The sequence below is a fragment of the Oncorhynchus gorbuscha genome, linkage group LG23 (assembly GCF_021184085.1).
Source record: "Oncorhynchus gorbuscha isolate QuinsamMale2020 ecotype Even-year linkage group LG23, OgorEven_v1.0, whole genome shotgun sequence".
NCBI classification, from domain to species: Eukaryota; Metazoa; Chordata; class Actinopteri; order Salmoniformes; family Salmonidae; genus Oncorhynchus; species Oncorhynchus gorbuscha.
In genome coordinates, this window is record NC_060195.1 from 18648092 (window position 1) to 18673413 (window position 25322).

Sequence of the window (25322 nt, forward strand, 5' to 3'; positions counted from 1 at the left end):
GCCATCACTCAAATGTATAGTGACATTTAAATGTTCAATAAATGCAGAACTACAGGCCCCAAACCATCACATCTTGAACAATCCTAGCTATGTAATATAAGGTTATGATTACAGCAATTCATAGGTTCCTTTCACTCCGCCCCCCTCTCTTCAGCTGTTCCCCCTCCCCCGTTGGCCTTGTGCCCCCTCTCCCCACCTCCACCCCCATCCTCTGGGTGTGTCAGCTGGTGCATGAAGTCATCCAGAACCCTCTGGGCCGTCAGATAGGACACATCAACAACAGCACCCTGCTTACTCTCAGCTGCTCTCCCTGCAACTGCCACGCCCCCCTTGACAGCAGGCACAAGGTAACCCTCCTCCCATGCACCTTCTGCACCCCCTGTTCCCAACTCCACCAGGGGGTAGGGGTTGGGAGGGGTGTCAGCGTGAGGTTGGTAGTTGGAAGGCCGGGGCTGTCTTGCTGCTTGGCTGGCAGCTAGTTTCTTATAGATAGCCATACTGATGTCAGCGACGGAGAAAGGGGGACTCATCGGGCGAGAATCCTCATTTCTTGTCTGACCTATCACCCCAAACCCCTCCTCCTGCTTCCAGGGCATAAAAGCAGTGACCTTTTGTGGACCCGCCTCAAACTCCCTGAGTCCTGCACCTGACCAATCAGACGGCTTCTGCTCCAGTTTTGTAGCGGGTGATTGGATGTCGCTTGTGGATTGGCCGGTTTTCAAGGAGTTCTTCAGGAACTGCTTGACAGTATCTCCAGAGTCAAAGTGCTTCTCTATGAGCTCCTTGATCAGACAGGGAACCTGGAGGACAGCACAGACATCCTATCAATTCATACAATACAACAGACATAGAGAAACCAGTAGATAAGGTAGAAGAAATGATGAGCTGAACATGAGTTGAGGAGATTATGGATATTCTTTTCATGTACGGCCACTTTCAACTTTACAAGTACAAAATCATCATATTGATTTTCCACCACTCTTTCTGTTGCCAGTATGTAAACTAATCTAAATGTGTGTTTTGGTTCATGTATTGCTCAGTAGATGGTGCTGTGCTCACATTGATGTTCTCCAGAGAGGCGATGGTGGCGTTGGCCTGCTCCAGCTCTGTGCTGAGATGGGCGATACGCTGCACCATATACTTCCTCTCAGAGCTAAGGCTCTCAGTCTGCAGGGATAGAGGAGAGTACATGACTCAACATATTCACGACAGTTTGTTCTAGAGATGGTATAACAGTAGTACTAATTGTGCTCTCAGTCTTCAAGGACAGAACAGAGCAGAGGACATCAGTCAACACAACACTGTGTGTTGTAGAGGTGACAGAGACGGAGAAGGATATTCAGAGCATGTTTCTATACCTGGGTGGGGGTATGAGTTTATATAGTGGCAGGAGTCTTTCTTAACCATATGAAAAAATGAATTTGGCGTTACTCTGGACCCTGATCTCTCTTTTGACGAACATATCAAGACCGTTTCAAGGACAGCTTTTTTCCATCTACGTAACATTCCAAAAATGATGCAGAAAAACAAATCCATGCTTTTGTTACTTCTAGGTTAGACTACTGCAATGCTCTACTGTAACGTTCCGGGTGTCGCTGGTGTGGAGTCAGACGCAGGAAACAGAGAGTGCAATGCTGTGCTCTTTAATGCACAAAACGCAACACAGGGTGCTCACAACCAAACTGCCCCAAACACGGACTAAAATAGTACAACCGAAATACACGACCAGGAACAAACACGTTCCTCTACTACAGAACCGAAGGTCACAATAGTTAATCTCGCACAAAGAAACAGGCTAATAAAGCCCAACTAATCATTCACAAACAGGTACTAACAATAAACGTACAAGGAGGGGGAGGAAAGACAATCAGTGGCAGCTAATAGGCCGGTGACAACGACCACCGAGTACCACCCGACCTAGAAGGCAAGCCACCCTCGGTCGGACTTATAATGTATCTGTGAACCTGTTTAACTCTGTAGCAGCTGATGTGACTTCCTACGAGCCTTTCGGGCTGGTGTTTAGAGAACATTCAGTACTGTATGATTAATATATAAGTGCCTTCTAAGTCATCTTTCCATTGAGTAAGAGATTGATAGAGAGGAAGGAGGAGGATAATGGAGTAGAGGTGGAAGAGGATTGATAATTAATTAATCCATGCTTTTGTCACTTCTAGGTTAGACTACTGCAATGCTCTACTTTCAGGCTACCCGGATAAAGCACTAAATAAACTTCAGTTAGTGCTAAATACGGCTGCTAGAATCCTGACTAGAACCAAAAAATGTGATCATATTACTCCAGTGCTAGCCTCCCTACACTGGCTTCCTGTTAAGGCAAGGGCTGATTTCAAGGTTTTACTGCTAACCTACAAAGCATTACATGGGCTTGCTCCTACCTATCTTCCTGATTTGGTCCTGCCGTACATACCTACACAGGCCTCCTAATTGTCCCTAGAATTTCTAACAGCTGGAGGCAGGGCTTTCTCCTATAGAGCTTCATTTTTTTGGAATGGTCTGCCTACCCATGTGAGAGACGCAGACTCGGTCTCAACCTTTAAGTCTTTACTGAAGACTCATCTCTTCAGTGGGTCATATGATTGAGTGTAGTCTGGCCCAGGAGTGGGAAGGTGAACGGAAAGGCTCTGGAGCAACGAACCGCCCTTGCTGTCTCTGCCTGGCCGGTTCGCCTCTTTCCACTGGGATTCTCTGCCTCTAACCCTATTACAGGGGCTGAGTCACTGGCTTACTGGTGCTCTTTCATGCCGTTTCTAGGAGGGGTGCGTCACTTGAGTGGGCTGAGTCACTGATGTGATCTTCCTGTCTGGGTTGGCGCCCCCCCTTGGGTTGTGCCGTGGCGGAGATCTTTGTGGGCTATACTCGGCCTTGTCTCAGGATGGTAAGTTGGTGGTTGAAGATATCCCTCTAGGGGTGTGGGGGCTGTGCTTTGGCAAAGTGGGTGGGGTTATATCCTTCCTGTTTGGCCCTGTCCGGGGATAGCATCGGATGGGGCCACAATGTCTCCTGACCCCTACTGTCTCAGCCTCCAGTATTTATGCTGCAGTAGTTTATGTGTCGGGGGGCTAGGGTCAGTTTGTTATATCTGGAGTACTTCTCCTGTCTTATTCGGTGTCCTGTGTGAATTTAAGTATGCTCTCTCTAATTCTCTCTTTCTCTCTCTCGGAGGACATGAGCCCCAGGACCATGCCTCAGGACTACCTGGCATGATGACTCCTTGCTGTCCCCAGTCCACCTGGCCGTGCTGCTGCTCCAGTTTCAACTGTTCTGCCTTATTATTATTATTCGACCATGCTGGTAATTTTTATGAACATTTGAACATCTTGGCCATGTTCTGTTATAATCTCCACCCGGCACAGCCAGAAGAGGACTGGCCACCCCTCATAGCCTGGTTCCTCTCTAGGTTTCTTCCTATGTTTTAGCCTTTCTAGGGAGTTTTTCCTAGCCACCGTGCTTCTACACCTGCATTGCTTGCTGTTTGGGGTTTTAGGCTGGGTTTCTGTACAGCACTTTGAGATATCAGCTGATGTACGAAGGGCTATACAAATACATTTGATTTGATTATAGGCCAGGGACCACAGTTCAACCTGGTCAGGTTCTGGCCCTAAATAAGATCATCTCAGTGTCTCTCCGTCTCTGTCTTTGTCTCTCCGTCTGTCATGTTTGACCTAATTCTTACCGCTGAGTGCAGTTTCTCCCCCAGAAGGCTGTTGGTGTGCTGGGTACCTGTGTGTGTGTCCTGGAGTCTGTAGCAAAGAGAGACAGCATCACGGCTATGAATTTTGGGCTCATGTTGTATACCATTAACCCCACCCGCCCAACCCCAAGTCCTTGGTCATGAGGCCATCTGACCTCTGACCCTAACAATAGATCAGACCATACAGATGGCAGGCAGAGAACCACTCAATTTAACGACACCAATCAGTCACACAAAGCTATTGATCAGTGGAATTTGCCTTCCAGGACAAAAATGTAGGGCAAAAAAGGGCTATTTCACAGGTTCAACAGAATGAAACATTCATAAAGTCTACTCTGTCAATCACAAAGGCCATGCCTAGATGTGCTGCATGCCTTCCCTGGTGCTCACGGTAACTTGAAAAGGGAGAGGCAGATGTATTGTAATCAGATCAAAGACATACGAGGACAAGAGCAAGCATTGTTACTACAGCATTATACAATGATTATTGTTTCTATTGACGCACTTTACACTATAGTCGTCATCAAATTAATAATGTTACTGTGTAACACTATAGATTCATCATATTATCATGTTACTGTGTAACACTATAGATTCATCATATTATCATGTTACTATATAACACTATAGATTCATCATATTATCATGTTAACACTATAGATTCATCATATTATCATGTTACTATATAACACTATAGATTCATCATATTATCATGTTACTATATAACACTATAGATTCATCATATTATCATGTTACTATATAACACTATAGATTCATCATATTATCATGTTACTATATAACACTATAGATTCATCATATTATCATGTTACTATATAACACTATACATTTACATTTAGTCATTTCTCTTATATTATCATAGATTCATCATATTATCAACACTATAGATTCATCATATTATCATGTTACTATATAACACTATAGATTCATCATATTATCATGTTACTGTGTAACACTATAGATTCATCATATTATCATGTTACTGTGTAACACTATAGATTCATCATATTATCATGTTACATATTATATGTTATAACACTATAGATTCATCATATTATCATGTTACTATATAACACTATAGATTCACATATTATCATGTTACTATATAACACTATAGATTCATCATATTATCATGTTACTGTGTAACACTATAGATTCATCATATTATCATGTTACTATATAACACTATAGATTCATCATATTATCATGTTACTATATAACACTATACATTTACATTTAAGTCATTTAGCAGACACTCTTATCCAGAGCGACTTACAATTATAGATTCATCATATTATCATGTTACTATATAACACTATAGATTCATCATATTATCATGTTACTATATAACACTATAGATTCATCATATTATCATGTTACTGTGTAACACTATAGATTCATCATATTATCATGTTACTGTGTAACACTATAGATTCATCATATTATCATGTTACTGTGTAACACTATAGATTCATCATATTATCATGTTACTGTGTAACACTATAGATTCATCATATTATCATGTTACTATATAACACTATAGATTCATCATATTATCATGTTACTATATAACACTATAGATTCATCATATTATCATGTTACTATATAACACTATAGATTCATCATATTATCATGTTATTATATAACACTATAGATTCATCATATTATCATGTTACTGTGTAACACTATAGATTCATCATATTATCATGTTACTATATAACACTATAGATTCATCATATTATCATGTTATTATATAACACTATAGATTCATCATATTATCATGTTATTATATAACACTATAGATTCATCATATTATCATGTTATTATATAACACTATAGATTCATCATATTATCATGTTACTGTGTAACACTATAGATTCATCATATTATCATGTTACTATATAACACTATAGATTCATCATATTATCATGTTACTGTGTAACACTATAGATTCATCATATTATCATGTTACTGTGTAACACTATAGATTCATCATATTATCATGTTATTATATAACACTATAGATTCATCATATTATCATGTTACTGTGTAACACTATAGATTCATCATATTATCATGTTACTATATAACACTATAGATTCATCATATTATCATGTTACTATATAACACTATAGATTCCTCATATTATCATGTTATTATATAACACTATAGATTCATCATATTATCATGTTACTGTGTAACACTATAGATTCATCATATTATCATGTTACTATATAACACTATAGATTCATCATATTATCATGTTACTATATAACACTATAGATTCATCATATTATCATGTTATTATATAACACTATAGATTCATCATATTATCATGTTACTATATAACACTATAGATTCATCATATTATCATGTTATTATATAACACTATAGATTCATCATATTATCATGTTACTATATAACACTATAGATTCATCATATTATCATGTTACTATATAACACTATAGATTCATCATATTATCATGTTACTGTGTAACACTATAGATTCATCATATTATCATGTTATTATATAACACTATAGATTCATCATATTATCATGTTACTGTGTAACACTATAGATTCATCATATTATCATGTTACTGTGTAACACTATAGATTCATCATATTATCATGTTACTGTGTAACACTATAGATTCATCATATTATCATGTTACTATATAACACTATAGATTCATCATATTATCATGTTATTATATAACACTATAGATTCATCATATTATCATGTTACTGTGTAACACTATAGATTCATCATATTATCATGTTACTATATAACACTATAGATTCATCATATTATCATGTTATTATATAACACTATAGATTCATCATATTATCATGTTACTATATAACACTATAGATTCATCATATTATCATGTTATTATATAACACTATAGATTCATCATATTATCATGTTACTATATAACACTATAGATTCATCATATTATCATGTTACTGTGTAACACTATAGATTCATCATATTATCATGTTACTATATAACACTATAGATTCATCATATTATCATGTTACTATATAACACTATAGATTCATCATATTATCATGTTATTATATAACACTATAGATTCATCATATTATCATGTTACTATATAACACTATAGATTCATCATATTATCATGTTACTGTGTAACACTATAGATTAATCATATTATCATGTTACTGTGTAACACTATAGATTCATCATATTATCATGTTACTGTGTAACACTATAGCATCATCATATTATAATTAGCTCTGACCTCTTGAACTTCTCCTTCATGTGGCTAAGCTCCTCCCTGGCCCTGGCTAGCTCCGCCTCCAGACTCTCAATGCAGACCACTGCTTGCATCAGGTTCTGGTGCAGCTCAGCATTCTCCTCCTGCAGTGCCCTATTTACACACAGAAGGGTCATGGGAGATGGAATTTTATTACAAAAATGCACAGTCACATTTCCTAAGGCCATTTTAGCACATTAGATGCTATGGATGTAGCTCAGGTCAGCTTCTAGAGATGTTACATTTCACATAGCCTTGTTAATACAGACTGAACGCTGTGCGTTGTACCATCGTTACACACATTTCTACTTCATCTTGTTCTTCATCCATCTTTACTGATAGAGGTGGTGAGAGAGCTCTGGAAGCCATTAGTGGAATCGATATTCAGTGACCTTTCACAATCAAACGGATGCTCTTTAGAGTGTATTGATAAACAGAGAGGAGAGGGGAGAAAGAAGGGGAAATCACACTCACTGGAGTTCGTCTTTGTCACCTGTCAAGGCCTATTGAAAGAGACAGCAGAAGAGACGATTAGAGATGTTGATGATTTTCTCATTCAATAACTTTCAGTACAGTTGTATTAGTAATGTTATCATCTGCAGTTTTTTTCTTTGATTATTATTTGTCATTACCATATACATCAGGGATATTGTTATTGGAAGCTTTGACAAGGTACAATGCAGTTTCTTCACTTCCTAATAAAGTTTCCTAAACTGAATGGAAGGTTTATTTTACAGAGATGAAAAGGGCAGAGAGAATGATAGGGACATAACAGAGCCAAAGTAATTGATTATTGAACTTAAGTTCATACGCTCCAGGAAAAGCTATTGATTGTGCGTCAGTGAGGTTAATAAAGTCAGAGCCACAGCACGGTTACTCTGGCCCTCTCTGTGCTAGCTGGCACTCAGGCAGTCTCGGGTTGGGTAGCGTGTTGTTCCCAATGCAACACATTGCCTATAAAGGTTACCTGTTACCTAACTTGGTTAATTGTGGACAAGCGTCACGGACAGAGGATGACGCTTGAGTTCTCTTTATATAACTGCTGCTTTGTTGTTTCCGGCACTAACGGACACTCCCTGTGTGGTTTGAACTTCAATAACTTTAAAGAACTTTGGGACAAATCCTCATTTACATGAATGCATGATTTACCTAACTCTACAGCTAGGACCTACTATCTATAGTATGTATTTAGACCCCTCGACTCCACCAGCATACAGATGTAAGATCTTAATTTGATCACTCTTTTGTTGCTGAGAATCCTCCTGCACAGAAAGAAATGCAAACTTATAGTGTATTTGAGTTTTAAAATGGCTTTTAAAGTCTGTCATTTCCCATTTGAAATTTCAGACTTGATTTGTACTAACGCAAAATGTATCAACCCCTACAAAAACGTCCATTAATTATAATTCACATAATAATTCACATTTCCTGTTGATGCAGGATTATTTTCCTTCTGTAGCAAACTGGCTCAAATTCAGACCCTACATCTGTAGTTGACATCAGTTAAACTCACCCTGTGTGGCTTTGTACGCCAGCGGTAGGTTGACCGGTTGTGGCGGTCGCTCTGCTCGGAGCTGGGGCTGGCCGTGTCTCGGTCTCTGTTCCGGGGTGAGTCAGACTTGCTGGAGGGAGACTCCGACTCGGGCCCTGGCATTGGAGGAGGGGAGTGTGTGCGGATTGGGGTGTGGTGGGGTAGCTGGGGTTGCTGGGTGTGTGGAGATGAAGGTGGGCTATGGGTGGACCTGTGGCTCTGGTCAAGGTGTTTGTAGCTCCGGTGTTTGTGATGGCTGGGCTCAGGGCTGGAGCTGACAGTGCCGTCTGTAAGAAGGGAGCCATACCGCCCATGCCTATTACCGACAGGACCCTGGAAGTCAGGCAGGGAGGCCGGTTGGTCTTCATAGCCAGCCGGTGGGTGGGGCGGGTAGGGTTGGCTGGAGTGGCGAGTTGGGGGGCTGCCTAGACGAGGAGTGTGGTTCTTGCTTTCATACCCAAACTTTGTAGGGAGAGATATTTTCCGTGATCGTGTGTCAGAGTCATTCCTCAGTTTCCTAGGTTTAGTAACCGTCTCCCTCTCCTCCCCCTGCCCATCTCCCTGCTTTTTCAAGGGAAGCTGGGGCTGACTTTTCAGTTGAGATTTGGGGGAAGCTGGGGCTTTGGCTGGACCCGGTCCTACAGTCTCGACAGGGACCCCCAGAGTATTGAGACGGGCGGGGCTGATGACCTGTTTAGTGATCTCATCCAGGAAGGCAGAGAACTGTATCTTCCCCTTCACCATGCTCTGCCTGGCTGCATCCTTCAGAGCATCCACATCCTGCTTCCCCTTGGGCCCTGCTGTCTTGCCTGCCACACGGGGGGACAGCACCTCCATGGATTTGGCCTTGCGGATGTCCGGCGGCGCCTCCTTGTTTTTCAGGATGCCTTTACTGGGGAGCTGGATCGAGGACACTGCCCTCTTTGGCCCAGCCAGGACCTCTTCACTGAAGGCCAGGCTACGGCCCAGGCTGGCTGTCTTGTAGAGGGGTCCGTGCTTCAGGTGTGGGGGTGTCCGTGCTTTCCCTCTGTCAGTGCCTGTATTCTGCAGCAACCCCTCTTCACTGCGGCTGTGGCCCCGGTTGAGCTCGGAGTAGCTGGGCTCTTGTCCTCCCCTCCCCTGGGTCCGATGGTTGGTCCCAGGGCTTCCTACTCCGTGCAGTTGCCCCTGTTTGACCGTGGCATACACCTGCAGCTCACTGTCATCCTCCCGGAACTGTCGTCCTCCTGCAATGTTGGAGCAGGACATGGTATGCTGCGGCCGGCTGGCGTGCTTCAGGGAGAACTTGTCGTTAATGCCGGACCATTCGATGGAAGAGTCGGAGGAGGAAGAGTCGGAAGATGAGAGGGAGGAGGAAGATGCTCTGGAGAGGGTGACTGTGGTGTGGTGGTCTGACATCTCGTCGTCGTGATGAAGGTGCTGAGGATGAGGATGGTGACGTCTATGGGATTGCTCCTGGTCATCTTGGAAATGGTTTCCACGGTGATGGTGGTGAACGTGGCGTTCGCTGCTGCGTCTATCATTGTCCCGTGACCTCCTGTAGCTGATATGGAGAGATGACGTAGTAATTATGTATTCATCCAATTACCACACTCAATTGTAATCTTCATCAAATGTGCATTCCTCATTACTGTTTAAAAAAGGAAACTTTAATGAAAGGGAAACTCAAAAGTGATCTTACCTGTGTATCTCCCTTTCTTGATCCCGGTGAAGGTGGTGCTTCTGTGATGTGATCCCACCTGGAGGAGGACTATGAACAGGAGTGAAAAACTTCTCCATCATTTGTCTCTTCCCTGCAGGGAGGTCGTTGATGCCCTCTTGATGTCTCTCCTGTAAATAGTGTTGGTCAGCTTCTGATCTCCGTCTGGGGCTGAAGTCCCTATCCCTGTCCCTATCCCTGTGTCCGTCTAATGGTGACCTCTTGGGTCTGACTGCTCCCTGTCTGTCAGCCTCAGAGATCATAGCTCCAGAGCTGAAGATGAACAACCATCACTCTGTCAGCATGTTACCCTTGTTACTTCTGTTCTGTCTGAATGAGAAATGAATAAGAAGTCCCGCAAGATAAGCGCACCACAAATGCCTAAATGTCCAAAAGGATTTTTTTAAAGTCTGGGTTTAAAAAAATCTTAAATGTTTCCAATTAACGAACCCAAAGTTGTTTCTGCTGAAATGGGAAAGTAATTATCTCAATTAAGTATCCAGCTGTTAAGTTATTCTGGACTGTTTATTAGCCTCTCATCTTGTTGCTATCCATCTGTCTCCCTCGCCCTCCAACTCTAGAATAGCTGCGTGACAGTAGAAGGGATATGTTTGACTTGCTTTGCCACATCCCTGACTCAATATCAGTCAAACCACATCGAATCCTGATGTAATGGTGTTTCATCGAACCAATTAAAAGCATGAGACTGACAGTTGTCCTCGTGAATGCAGAACAGGATCGAACCGATACAGCTGGAACAAGAACATTGGTGCAGTTCATTTATCCGATTGATGTGTATTATTGTTATATATATATATATATATATGCCATTTAGCAGACGCTTTTATCCAAAGCGACTTACAGTCATAAGTGTGGGGTTATCCTTGGCCTCTAGCGGCACACCTGTAGTGCTTATAGGACTATTATCATTGATTATTATGGATCAGTGGCCTTGTCAGTGGTGGAAAAAGTAGCCAATTGTCATACATGATTTAAAGTAAATATACCTTAAAACAGAAACATGACTCAAGTAAAATGGAAAGCCACCCAGTAAAATACTACTTGGGTAATAGTATACAAGTATTTGATTTAAATATAGTTAAGTATTAAATGTAAATGTAATTTCAAAAATATACTTCAGTATCAAAAGTTAAAATTAAAGTATAAATCATTTCAAATTCCTTATATCAGGCAAACCAGACGGCACCATTTTATTGTTTTTTAAATTGATGGATAGTCATTGGCACACTAAATCACTGACATAATAACAAATGAAGCATTTGTGTTTAGTGAGTCCACCAAACCAGAGGCAGGGGATGAGCGGGGATGTTCTCTTGATAAGTGCGTGAATTGGAACATTTTCATACCATGCTATGCAGTCAAAATGTAAGGAGTAAAAAGTACATTGTTTTCTTTAGGAATGTACTGAAGTTAAAGTAAAAGTAAATCAAAAATATAAATAGTAAAGTACAGATGCCCCAAAAAAACTACTTAAGTAGTACTTTAAAATGTGTGTACACCTCTGGGCCTTGAATAACATTGTAACCTATGTTTGAGATGAGAACAATACGTGGCCACGTCTTTGTGAGTAGTGTGATTAGTGTGAGTAGTGTGAGTAGTGTGAGTAGTGTGAGTAGTGTGAGTAGTGTGAATAGTGTGAGTAGTGCGAGTAGTGTGAGTAGTGTGAGTAGTGTGAGTAGTGTGAGTAGTGTGAATAGTGTGAGTAGTGCGAGTAGTGCGAGTAGTGTGAGTAGTGTGAGTAGTGTGAGTAGTGTGAGTAGTGTGAGTGTGAATAGTGTGAGTAGTGCGAGTAGTGTGAGTAGTGTGAGTAGTGTGAGTAGTGTGAGTAGTGTGAGTAGTGTGAGTGTGAGTAGTGTGAGTAGTGTGAGTAGTGTGAGTAGTGTGAGTAGTGTGAGTAGTGCGAGTAGTGTGAGTAGTAGTGTAGTAGTGTGAGTAGTGTGAGTAGTGTGAGTAGTGTGAGTAATGTGAATAGTGTGAGTAGTGTGAGTAGTGTGAGTAGTGTGAGTAGTGTGAGTAGTGTGATTAGTGTGAGTAGTGTGATTAGTGTGAGTAGTGCGAGTAGTGTGAGTAGTGCGAGTAGTGCGAGTAGTGCGAGTAGTGTGAGTAGTGTGATTAGTGTGAGTAGCGTGAGTAGTGTGAGTAGTGTGAGTAGTGTGATTAGTGTGAGTAGTGTGAGTAGTGTGAGTAGTGTGATTAGTGTGAGTAGCGTGAGTAGTGTGAGTAGTGTGAGTAGTGTGATTAGTGTGAGTGTGAGTAGTGTGAGTAGTGTGAGTAGCGTGAGTAGTGCGAGTAGTGTGAGTAGTGTGATTAGTGTGAGTAGTGTGAGTAGTGTGAGTAGTGTGAGTAGTGTGATTAGTGTGAGTAGCGTGAGTAGTGTGATTTAGTAGCGTGAGTAGTGTGAGTAGTGTGAGTAGTGTGAGTAGCGTGAGAGTAGTAGTGTGAGTAGTGTGAGTAGCGTGAGTAGTAGTGTGAGAGTGTGATTAGTGTGAGTAGTGTGATTAGTGTGAGTAGTGTGATTAGTGTGAGTAGCGTGAGTAGTGTGATTAGTGTGAGTAGTGTGATTAGTGTGAGTAGTGTGATTAGTGTGAGTAGCGTGAGTAGTGTGAGTAGTGTGAGTAGTGTGAGTGTGAGTAGCGTGAGTAGTGTGAGTAGCGTGAGTAGTGTGAGTAGTGTGAGTAGTGTGAGTAGCGCTCCTGTATCTCTCACAGAACTAGAATGAGATGCACTTTCTATGATCGCTCTCCCTCTTTCTGCTCTGATAGACATAACCCTGCAACTCTCATCTCTCCAGGGTTGCACTTCTTTATGTGCATTTATTTCTTTATAAAATTATCTCAGCGCGAAGCATTCTGGAGGAGCTGTAGCACCCCTGATAAATTTAAATACATTTGCCAAAGTTATAGAATAACTGCTGTCTGTTCACAAAGAAATTAAATAATTCAGAGTAGCCTACTAAACTGCGAGAAGGCCTATAATTTAGCCACAGAGGATCAATAGTTTTTTAGTTTTTTATTAGCCTAGCTCTGGATTGTGTGTAGCCCAATAACAAGGCATAGCCTACTGTCGGGAACTCACAAAAATCTGTCAGGGAACAAACAGCATGCAGACAAAGCCTTTCGCAATATTTCAAATACAATCGCGGGAAAACACAGGTTGGAAACCAAATGCATTCTGCTGAAAAGAGAAGACTAATCTGTCTGCTGTGGGCTAACAAAATGTTTGATCAACTCCGTAATATTGTTTTACTGTATATAGTACAGGTACAACTCTCCTTCTGTGGCCTCCAACTGCTCTTAAATGCAAGTAACACTAAATACATGCTCTTCATCCGATGGCTGCCCGCACCTGCCTGCCCATCCAGCATCACTACTCTGGACGGTTCTGACTTAGAATATGTGGACAACTACAAATACCTAGGTGTCTGGTTAGACTGTAAACTCTCCTTCCAGACTAACATGAGGCATCTCCAATCCAAAATTAAATCTAGAATCGACTTCCTATTTCACAACAAAGCATCCTTCACTCATGCTGCCCAACATACCCTCATAAAACTGACCATCCTACCGATCCTCGACTTCGGCGATGTCATTTACAAAACATTCTCCAACACTCTACTCAACAAATTGGATGCAGTCTATCACAGTGCCATCCGTTTTGTCACCAAAGGCCCATATACTACCCACCACAGAGACCTGTACTCTCTTGTTGGCTGGCCCTCGCTTCATACTCGTCCCCACTGGCTCCAGGTCATCTACAAGTCTTTGCTAGGCAAAGCTCCGTCTTATCTCAGCTCACTGGTCACCATAGCAGCACCCATTCGTATTACGCACTCCAGCAGGTATATTTCACTGGTCACCATAGCAGCACCCACCCGTAGCACGCACTCCAGCAGGTATATCTCACTGGTCACCATAGCAGCACCCACCCGTAGCACGCACTCCAGCAGGTATATCTCACTGGTCACCATAGCAGCACCCACCCGTAGCACGCACTCAAATCAAATCAAATCAAATCAATTTATATAGCCCTTCGTACATCAGCTGATATCTCAAAGTGCTGTACAGAAACCCAGCCTAAAACCCCAAACAGCAAGCAATGCAGGTGTAGAAGCACAGTGGCTAGGAAAAACTCCCTAGAAAGGCCAAAACCTAGGAAGAAACCTAGAGAGGAACCAGGCTATGTGGGTTGGCCAGTCCTCTTCTGGCTGTGCCTGGTGGAGATTATAACAGAACATGGCCAAGATGTTCAAATGTTCATAAATGACCAGCATGGTCGAATAATAATAATCACAGGCAGAACAGTTGAAACTGGAGCAGCAGCACGGCCAGGTGGACTGGGGACAGCAAGGAGTCATCATGTCAGGTAGTCCTGGGGCATGGTCCTAGGGCTCAGGTCCTCCGAGAGAGAGAAAGAAAGAGAGAAGGAGAGAATTAGAGAACGCACACTTAGATTCACACAGGACACCGAATAGGACAGGAGAAGTACTCCAGATATAACAAACTGACCCTAGCCCCCCGACACATAAACTACTGCAGCATAAATACTGGAGGCTGAGACAGGAGGGGTCAGGAGACACTGTGGCCCCATCCGAGGACACCCCCAGACAGGGCCAATCAGGAAGGATATAACCCCACCCACTTTGCCAAAGCACAGCCCCCACACCACTAGAGGGATATCTTCAACCACCAACTTACCATCCTGAGACAAGGCTGAGTATAGCCCACAAAGATCTCCGCCATGGCACAACCCAAGGGGGGGGGGCGCCAACCCAGACAGGATGACTACATCAGTGAATCAACCCACTCAGGTGACGCACCCCTTCCAGGGACGACATGAGAGAGCCCCAATAAGCCAGTGACTCAGCCCCTGTAATAGGGTTAGAGGCAGAGAATCCCAGTGGAAAGAGGGGAAACGGCCAGGCAGAGACAGCAAGGGCGGTTCGTTGCTCCAGAGCCTTTCCGTTCACCTTCCCACTCCTGGGCCAGACTACACTCAATCATATGACCCACTGACGAGATAAGTCTTCAGTAAAGACTTAAAGGTTGAGACTGAGTTTGCGTCTCTCACATGGGTAGGCAGACCGTTCCATAAAAATGGAGCTCTATAGGGGAAAGCCCTGCCTCCAGCTGTTTACTTAGAAATTCTAGGGACAATTAGGAGGCCTTCGTCTTGTGACGTGTAGGTATGTACGGCAGGACCAAATCAGAGAGATAGGTAGGAGCAAGCCCATGTAACGCTTTGTAGGTTAGCAGTAAAACCTTGAAATCAGCCCTTGCCTTGACAGGAAGCCAGTGTAGGGAGGCTAGCACTGGAGTAATATGATCAAATATTTTGGTTCTAGTCAGGATTCTAGCAGCCGTATTTAGCACTAACTGAAGTTTATTTAGTGCCCTATCCAGGTAGCTGGAAAGTAGAGCATTGCAGTAGTCTAAGCTAGAAGTGACTAAAGCATGGATTAATTTTTCTGCATCATTTTTGGACAGAAAGTTTCTGATTTTTGCAATGTTACGTAGATGGAAAAAAGCTGTCCTTGAAATGGTCTTGATATGTTCTTCAAAAGAGAGATCAGGGTCCAGAGTAACGCCGAGGTCCTTCACAGTTTTATTTGAGATGACTGTACAACCATTAAGATTAATTGTCAGATTCAACAGAAGATCTCATTGTTTCTTGGGACCTAGAACAAGCATCTCTATTTTGTCCGAATTTAAAAGTAGAAAGTTTGCAGCCATCCACTTCCGTATGTCTGAAACACATGCTTCTAGCAAGGGCAATTTTGGGGCTTCACCATGTTTCATTGAAATGTACAGCTGTGTGTCATCCGCATAGCAGTGAAAGTTAACATTACGTTTTCGAATGACATCCCCAAGAGGTAAAATATATAGTGAAAACAATAGTGGGCCTAAAACGGAACCTTGAGGAACACCGAAATTTACAGTTGATTTGTCAGAGGACAAACCATTCACATAGACAAACTATGAGACAAACACTCCAGCAGGTATATCTCACTGGTCACCATAGTAGCACCCACCCATAGGACGCACTCCAGCAGGTATATCTCACTGGTCACCATAGCAGCACCCACCCGTAGTACGCACTCCAGTAGGTATATCTCACTGGTCACCATAGCAGCACCCACTCGTAGCACACGCTCCAGCAGTTATATCTCACTGGTCATCCCCAAAGCCTATTCCTCCTTTGGCAACCTGTCCTTCCAGTTCTCTGCTGCCAATGACTGGAACGAACTGCAAAAATCCCTGAAGCTGGAGACTCATATCTCCCTCACTAGCTTTAAGCACTAGCTGTCAGAGCAGCTCACAGATCACTGCACATGTACATAGCCCACCTGTAAATAGCCCATCCAACTACCTCCTCCCCATAATGTATTTATTTATCTTGCTCCTTTGCACCCCAGTATCTCTACTTGCACATTCATCTTCTGCACATCTATCACTCCAGTGTTTAATTGCTATATTGTAATTACTTTGCCACCATGGCCTATTTATTGCCTTACCACCCTTATCTTACCTCATTTGCACACACTGCATATCGACTTTTTTCTACTATATTACTGACTGTATGTTTGTTTATTCTATGTGTTACACTGTGTTGTTGTATGTGTCAAACTGCTTTGCTTTATCTTGGCCGGGTCACAGTTGTAAATGAGAACTTGTTCTCAACTAGCCTACCTGGTTAAATAAATGTGTTCTCAACTAGCCTACCTGGTTAAATAAATGTGTTCTCAACTAGCCTACCTGGTTAAATAAATGTGTTCTCAACTAGCCTACCTGGTTAAATAAATGTGTTCTCAACTAGCCTACCTGGTTAAATAAAGGTGTTCTCAACTAGCCTACCTGGTTAAATAAAGGTGTTCTCAACTAGCCTACCTGGTTAAATAAAGGTGTTCTCAACTAGCCTACCTGGTTAAATAAAGGTGTTCTCAACTAGCCTACCTGGTTAGATAAAGGTGTTCTCAACTAGCCTACCTGGTTAAATAAAGGTGTTCTCAACTAGCCTACCTGGTTAAATAAAGGTGAAATAGTTTATTTATTTATTTTAAACCAATGTAAAACAATAGCGAGATATGGGCTTTTGGCACAAATTCATCGCCATTATCTGCGAGTGAGCTGCACATCATTGGGTGAGTCAGTAAAAGTGGCAAGTTTGTTTAGGACTGTAATTTTCTCCTCATATTGTAGCCCACAATATGTCTCCACACACCTCGGCCTACTATTGATGGATTCAAGATTCTCAGTTTGTCTGTGTCAAAGTGGCATGTCATTTCGATCATTTGTGCGGTATTAAAAAATATTCTGCCAAAGTCTCGTCATGTAAAACAATGATGAATATGATTAAATGCGTTTTTAATATGGCAGCATTTCCCTTAGGCTACTAAAATGTTCCCCATGTTTGCAACGTCTCTAAGTGCCTCTAGTCTACTGCTCAATGCCACTACTCAAGTGCGATGATATGCATGCAACATTTGATTATAAAGGTGTTTTTTTCCATCATGCGTTCCTCAGAGCTTCCCAGGTCACCACCCTCTCTTGCTCACTTTTTGTTCCTGCACCTCCCAATTTACAAATGAAGCACTGGGCCTGTCACACATGAAACACGTGCAGACTGGGGGCCATTTTGTAGCCTGCCATCTGGTTGAATGTGAGCCCAAACTTATACTTCCAACAAGGGTATGTGTAACAGAAGTGAATTCACATGTAATGCTGTTGAAGCAGTCACTATACTATGACAGTAAATAGAGGCATATAACTTAACAAAGCCTAAACAAACACTATATCCTGTTTAAACTCCCACCAGACAAGACATGATTACATTAAATCTGTTGAGGTCATGAGAGGCTGAAACTAACAACATCCAGAGGACAGAACTTCACTCCCTACTCTCACCAATCATTAGATTAGTTGCCTAAAGGAAGGCTGGCAACACTCATAATCAATGGTGATAGCAGCAGGCTACCCAGCCCTGCTCTTGAAAAATAAAAACACATTGACTGATAGTGTTTTTGCCTGGAGCGACTAATAAGGACAGATTGTGCCATTTGAAATGTACATGTTCAGACACCACCCAAATGAATGCCTGTTCTATTGTATTGTGTGCGATCTAGTTCAAAGAACCTTGCAGAGAAGCAGCAGTTCTTCCTTGACCTTTGGACTTGTTGTTTTGTATTTTTGCTTATATCTTCTCTATTATATAGGCCCAGGCCATACTATTTCCTATTTAGTCTACTCTCCTTCATCAACCTCCTACATTAATCTGGGCTTGTCCCTTGATGTCATTGTGATGATGACGTGTGATGGAGACTGAATTCTACTCAGAACCAAATATAGGCTCTGCGCCATCTGGGCCTACTGTTCGCTTTTAGAGATGATCTTCCTATTCCTTCTCTAGTTTGGTCTTCATTATGACACGTCTGCCAATCGAGTGACTCATAAGGTTTTGTGAATTCGTTTTGCGCCATCTGGTGGTGAATGCAAACTCATTCCTCTGCCTTCCAGATCCAGGCAGTAGTTTTCCACTCAAGACACAAACTGAGCCTTTTGTTGGATTCTCAAGAATCCAGCTTTATCTTTTAGATTGAAGACACAAAATGCCCTTGGCTAGCAGATATTGATCACTGGGTGTCTAAATAGACAGGCCCAGATAATTAAATAATTACGTTTTTTTTTCTCCTCCCTTTTATTTAATCGGATTGTTGTGCCAAGTTATCACATTAAAAAAGCTGATTATAAGACACAAATAAACCTGCTGACGGATCTGGTATGGCTGCTGCCAATGTTGGCTTCATGAATAATCATCACTTTTCCAGCATATAAACCACACAGGTTTGTTCTGGGCTACTGCAGCCATCTTGAGTTTTGTTCTGATGTAATATTTTGAATGCCACTGATGAGTCATGTTACAGCTCGTCCGCCTATTTTTGTTAAAGGACAATTAAACTGGTTTGTTCTCCCACACAGTTGTCATCTAGCTCTTCTGCAAATGTGTAGTTGTTATATTGTTTCAAATATGGGTGAGAGTCCTTGATTGGTAGGCTACACAATCAAAGACGTGTGACACAATATCCGAAATCAGTCAAATCCAACTTCAGCAATGCAGTATAAGAGAAGTAGACCCGGTAGAATGAACGAGTGACTTCCAGTTTCATCCGGTTTGTAAGGACTGTTCACATCTAGCTCTGTATTCATCCGAGCACCAAATGCTTTGACGTCAGCTGTTGTTATTTGAAAATGTCGAATGACTGACTCACTCTTCCAACTGCAGCGTCTGGTCTGTGACCAACGAAATGAGTAGACTTTATAATAAAGAATGGCAATATGTACAGTACTGTATTATGGTTGGCAAGTTTGAAACTGTTTATATAAATAGGTTGGTTCATGGATGAGATGAAAGCAAAGTGCACATTTTGATGGGCTCCCATAGTTACTTTCTTCCGAACCCCTTTTTTCCTTACCATAAATCAAAATGAATAGGTTTGTAAGCTTGTGTTTCACGGTAAAGTAACAAAGTGTAAGTAAAAGTACGTAGTCATTTCATAAAGGCTCGACAAAGTTGGACCTATTTCGTAGAATCACTAGGTCGGAGGTATTCGCATTGTGACGTTGGCCGCATCACAACTAGACTATAAATACAGTCAGCAAACCACCCCTTCTAAACACTGCATTGATGCTGTCTGGTCGTTGTGATTTTATTTGAATTTTCAGAATCGCGTATTTTGCTTCTTTTATTTGACTAGTGCGTAATGATTGAGGGTTAACTGTAGCAGTACAGGTTTAATAGCAGCAGTGTATTGTGAAACTTGGTGAAGATGACCAGATAATGTAGCTATGCTACTGTAGCTAACGTTAGCTGTTGAGTTGTCATTCGACGCCTAGATGTGTTACTATCTATATTTATCGCTTTCTAGCGACGAATCGTACATGATTTTGTATTTGTTTAAAAACAAACAAGGTGACGTTAAGTCATAGCAACTCGCTAGCTAAGGACATTTTTGAATTCTGACGTGTCAGTTGACAAAAGTCAAGATGGTGGCCACAAAAACGAGATTAACGTTAGGTGGCAGGGTCTTGTTTTTAGCAGCGGAGGTTACCTAATAATATACCTCAGAAGTATGCTTAGTTCAACTGAACTGGCATCGGCATTAATTCTAAGCTAAGTAACATAGCGAAAATGTTTGCCAAACAAAAGACGGATCTTGTGGCGCACTTGTAGGCCCGATTCAAAATGGCGATTAGGGAGAAACGGATGTCCTGGGGATTCGGTGCAGTTATCTGAAGATCAAACTACAAATGTCATTTTCGAAGATCAGAAAATAATCAGGTTGTATAAGAAGCGTTATCGAAAGAATACAATTACAATTCAATTAAGTTTCCATTTATCTGAGGCAGTATAGTTAGTTAGTTCAATATCTATTTGATCTTTTTCCTCAAATGAACAATACGTTACAAGAAAATAATCATATGAAGCCTTGTGAATACGAAGCTAAATATGCACGTTGCTAGACGGTCTCGTGAAGAATTGTGACGTCATACGAATAGCCAGCTAGATATTTGAATAGTAGACGGTGGTCTCAGGCAGATAAACTAACTTCAAGTGGTGTTGCAAGTTGATCACATATCGGGAAGAAATACATTTTATACCGAATAAGATTCAGCAATAGGAGTTGAATATCAGATGCATTTTGACGTTTTTGTTATATTAAGCCTAAAATTACGAATACGTGGACCTGCTGATAGTTGATTACATGTAAGGACAATCGTAGAAAGTTAATGTAGGAAGCAAGTTTCAAGACTAATTAATACCTTGTGAAAATATATGATGCCTTTGAGAACAGCCAACAACAAATTGAAGAATGGAAGTTGGGTGACGGTCCCATTTATCAGATGTGTTTTTAGTAACTTTTAAGACGTTTTTACTTGACTTGAAGAACAAGTTCTGATAGTTGTCTGCTTGTCGGGAAAAAAATCTGTATAGGTAACACGTGAGAAAAAAGCTACTAAACCTGAACGATATGAAACGTGAAGCCTTATTCGTTTGAATGGCAAGCAAAGTATTGGAAGAGAATTTGGCCTGACGGTTCCTGTATCAGTTATTTGAGCTACTTCAAGAATTAACCACGTTTTTAAACCTAAAATGTCAAAGATGTGCTGCTGATTAAGTATCCAAGTGAAGTGGTCGCCTAAAGAGCACGTGCTGTAATTAATGGAATCGCAGGCTCAAATGTGACCTTGTGTTGTCACGCCTCAGATGTTTTTTTTTTAACTTTTTCAAAACACAATTGGCTCTAGTGAAGAAAAGAAGGCTTTTTTTTCCTGAGAATGGACTGAGTTTGAGTTGTGGGGGGAAGGACTTAGCTAGTTAGCAGTGTGTAAGGAAGGACTATTTCAGGATCAGAGGGAGGAACCAGGCCACGGGCAAACTGGGAGGACCCAGCGGGGAGCGAGGCAGGACCCAGGGGGAGCGAGGCAGGACCCAGGGGGATCGAGGGAGGAGCAGATGGGAGCCAGTCGTGGGAAGCAGCCGGGTGTTCATCGGAGGGAGCGAGCCAGGTGGCAGGGTAGCGAGCCTTGCAGTGAGCCGAGCGCGGAGAAGTTCCGGGTCGACTGTTGCCCTAAGCCAGCCAGTGGGTCCCAGCAGCAATGAGGCAGACGTGTTTAAAGAGCATATGTGTAAAAGGGTCAACTAGCTTCGCCAGTCACAGGAAAAGTGTTTGGTTTGTATGATGGGCAGTGGTAACATTTAATGAGGCCAAGAGTCTTAATTTAAAAGTCACTTTTTAAATCTGTCAAGAACAGTTGCTCGCGAAGTTTTGTTTCTTCCTCTTTCAGGTAATGGTGTGGTAAAGCGTTTATTTTCCTGGTTTCCCTTTCCTGTGTGCTGAGTGTCTGCTGTGATGAGTCCCCCGTGGCCTTCTTGGTAGTGGGCTGGTGAGAGGAGGACCGTCTTAAAAGGATTTCACCCTACATCTGCAGCACAGATGTAGTGCCCCCGGGGTGGAGGAGTTTCTCCTGTCATTGAGTTCAATAGGTCTACCCCCCAAGATGCGGTCTACATGGGAGTGTGTTGAGTGGGAGGTCTTCTGTACGTCCGTACCGCAACGCCCCTTTGGTGCTGAGCAGCTACATCTGCTGGTTAAAGTGAGCAGTGAGTTTAAATGCATGATCTGATCACATGCGGAGTAACTATTCCCCTAGCTAAATATTGCTATCAAATTTACATTTGCCTTCATATTGGTGATTAGGGGATTATCCCTGAATTTCTATTTAGTCTGGTATTATTGGTCAAACTGTGGTGCCTTTGTGGATGGGGGGGGGGGGGCACATTTTCCGAGTTCTTCTTTTCACAGGCTCGCCCATTAAAGCAAAGCTGACCGTCCAAGGGAGTCCCTCTTTAGTACTACCCACCACATTAATCAAAAAGAGTTGGGGACATCGCGTAAATGATAATTCTAGGATGGATCAAGTGACCCCTCCGGCATTAAAGTGATGTAGGAAGGTATTTTGTGCTAGTTTTCTGTAGTGAGTTGATCACATTTGAATATGTACTACCATACTTATGTTAAGTGTTTTTCTTCCAATGCATTTGAACTGGGCAGCCATATTTGGGTTGTGGGGGGGGGGGGGTGTTAATCCAAATTTCTTCCTAGAATTCTTTCACACAGCTTCGTGTAAAGCAGCATTTAAAGATCCAAATGGCTAGCATTGAGGTTTGGGGAGCAAGGAATCAACCGGGTGGTCCACATCTTTCGGGTGTCCGTTTCGCATTGTGGTGTAGAGATTCCTCGGTGTCTACAAGGGTGTAGCAAGTGGCGGGCCACGTTTTGGGAAGTCGACTCGTATTCTCCCAGGGAGTGTGGTAATGGTCACCTTTAGCTTGACACATTTCTATGTCATGGAGTATAAAGTTGCATTTGGGGTCTCTGGGGTCAGGGGACTGCTTAATTGTGACTTTTCCAGATTATTATGTGACCCAACCGTTCAATGAAAGAACAACTAGAGGTCCACGTCTACCCCCGTGTGTCTTAAGGAGAAACGGTGAAGCAGAGGCCAGTGGTATTTTAATGTTTTTTTGTGTGTGGAAAGTTAATGATTTGGGATTTCCACATTTGGTTTTGAGATTTTCATTGTATAGTAGCAACTGTTAATACAATTTGATACTGTAATTGTGGTGTCTTGGTTGGTTACTGTTTGGGATTGTCTGTGTGGGTGGGAATGGTGGAAGGCTTGTTTTCCCTTCTGCATTTTTCAGTGTGCTGTGTCCTGCATTTTCAATACTCAAGACCAACAGGAACACCCCCTAACTCATTGTATGTAAACGTTTTCAATCGCTTCAAAACGCCTCGCAAGGTCTCAAGTAAGGTCACTTACAAATGTTTTCACATTTCCCTTTTTAATATTTCATAACATTTGGCAAAACATAAATTGCACTCCCTTTGCAAATTAGGTCATGTTTTGTATTGATTCAACAGAGCTATCTGTAAAGGATTCATAATTGGTAATAAATGCATAGCTTATTGTGATTGAAGACATTTTGTTATGCATTTGTTCTTTGGGGGAATCTTGTCTGGGGGGGCTTTTCTTGTGCTTTTTCAGGTGTCTTAGCTTGGTGCTTTTAGAGCACGGAAGTGACCTGGGCTTGATGGCAGCTCTTACATGGTGGAAAGTGAAGGTTTCAGATAAGTTCAATCCAGCTCATATCTGTCTGATCATGGGTAAAGTCAAGATATGGGACATGGCTGTCTGAATGGGCCTTATTCTGGCCTCAGTTCCTTATTCTTGAATAGAGAAGCATCTACCTAGCAATGCAACTGCTCAGTGCTACTTGTGGTATGTAGAAGTTGCACTGCTGTGCTTTCCCTATGGGTGCAAATCTCTTCTGTTCCAACAGGAAGATTTGGTGGAAACCCTTCATTTTATGTAAACTATAAAGCATACTTTGGGTATGGGTAATGTGTGTTCTGGTGAGGGTGGGTATAGGGGTGTTGGCTGTTTGCTTTTGATCTTGCAGAATTGCAAAAGCCCTACCGGAGAATGCCATCTACCAGTGACCACAGGAATCGCACCGTCCTTTGATCTCGTCTCAACACAGGCAGGACAGTTTGAGCACGTTTGTTACATTTAAGACCATTTCTAGCTTTACCTATTAGATCACCTCAGCTACCAGCTCTTGTGCAACTGTTCAAGGACACAGGCATTCTTGTATCATAGTAGCTTTTCAACTGTATAGCATTTGGTTTAATGATCTTGCAGCAGTCGTGCAACTGTGTGACAGCTTTCCCAAATTAAGGTAGCTGAGGAACACTGCGCAACTGTGCAGCTGTAATTTGGACTGAATGCAGCGCAAATGTGTTGCTTTTGGATTGGTATTTGTTGAGCTTGGGAGGGATTATGCACTTTTTCTCTACAGAAGTCAGTGAGCCTGGCGCAAGCACGTATGATGTCTTCTAACCTGGAACATGTAGGAAGGTGTTCACCTCTTTCACTCTTCATTTAGTAAGACCCCTGTCATGTTTTTGTTTGATTCAATGGACATCTTCTACTGGATTTCTGTTCATTTCCATTAATGACATAGTCAGGCAATGCTTTTAGCTGCATATACCTCAACCCCTTTGGCCTAGAGCCTTAAAGCTTTGCATCTTTAACTAAGTTAAGAAACGTCATGTAGGTGTTGAGTGCTGTGGTGGGAGAATGTTTGTCGACACCTCTTCGTTTCAGATCATTCTCTCGTTTCACTGTCCACTACGATTGCGCCTCCTGCATCTATCAGCCGCCGGGAACTGTCCGCAAATGAGTGTCCCCTGATTGAAGTACCTACCATCTCTCCTTCTATTGGCTTGAGCTTAAAGTCCTCCCTGCCCGACGTTCTTCAGTTTCTTCTCCCTCTGTGCTGTTTGTTCCTTTCCCCCTTTTGGTTTCTCAGGTGACTATTTCTCAATCTGAAGTACAATGGCCTTGAATTGGCATCTCTGATCCGCCCCGTAATGAAACACTGAGAACCAAGTCACTTTCGGATGAAGAGCCACAAGCTTGTCTTGCTGCTAATTGA

At 42.1% G+C, this 25322-nt stretch overlaps 1 protein-coding gene and 1 long non-coding RNA gene across 2 annotated transcripts; one reads left to right on the forward strand and one right to left on the reverse strand.

Moving 5' to 3' along the window:
* Positions 1-131: 131 nt before the first annotated feature.
* Positions 132-10827, reverse strand: LOC124010630. The gene is made up of 7 exons (XM_046323300.1): positions 10227-10827; positions 8528-10088; positions 7489-7517; positions 7000-7128; positions 3692-3758; positions 1060-1167; positions 132-800 (listed from the first exon to the last, which is right to left on the reverse strand). Exons 1-7 carry the CDS (start codon positions 10505-10507, stop codon positions 132-134), a joined length of 2844 nt encoding a protein of 947 aa, XP_046179256.1. The 5' UTR covers positions 10508-10827.
* A 9112-nt stretch (positions 10828-19939) lies between these two features.
* LOC124010464 lies at positions 19940-23801 on the forward strand. Its single transcript, XR_006834440.1, has 2 exons — positions 19940-21990; positions 22106-23801. It is a non-coding gene; the product is annotated as an uncharacterized LOC124010464 (long non-coding RNA).
* Positions 23802-25322: the final 1521 nt, after the last annotated feature.

Excerpts from the sequence above, each read along its gene's own strand:
- LOC124010630 (XM_046323300.1), bottom strand. The coding sequence starts at position 10,507 with ATGATCTCTGAGGCTGACAGACAGGGAGCAGTCAGACCCAAGAGGTCA. Across the intron at positions 1,168-3,691 it reads GGGAGAAACTGCACTCAGCG|ACTGAGAGCCTTAGCTCTGA; the intron begins GTAAGAATTAGG and ends CTATCCCTGCAG. Across the intron at positions 801-1,059 it reads CCTCTCTGGAGAACATCAAT|GTTCCCTGTCTGATCAAGGA; the intron begins GTGAGCACAGCA and ends GCTGTCCTCCAG.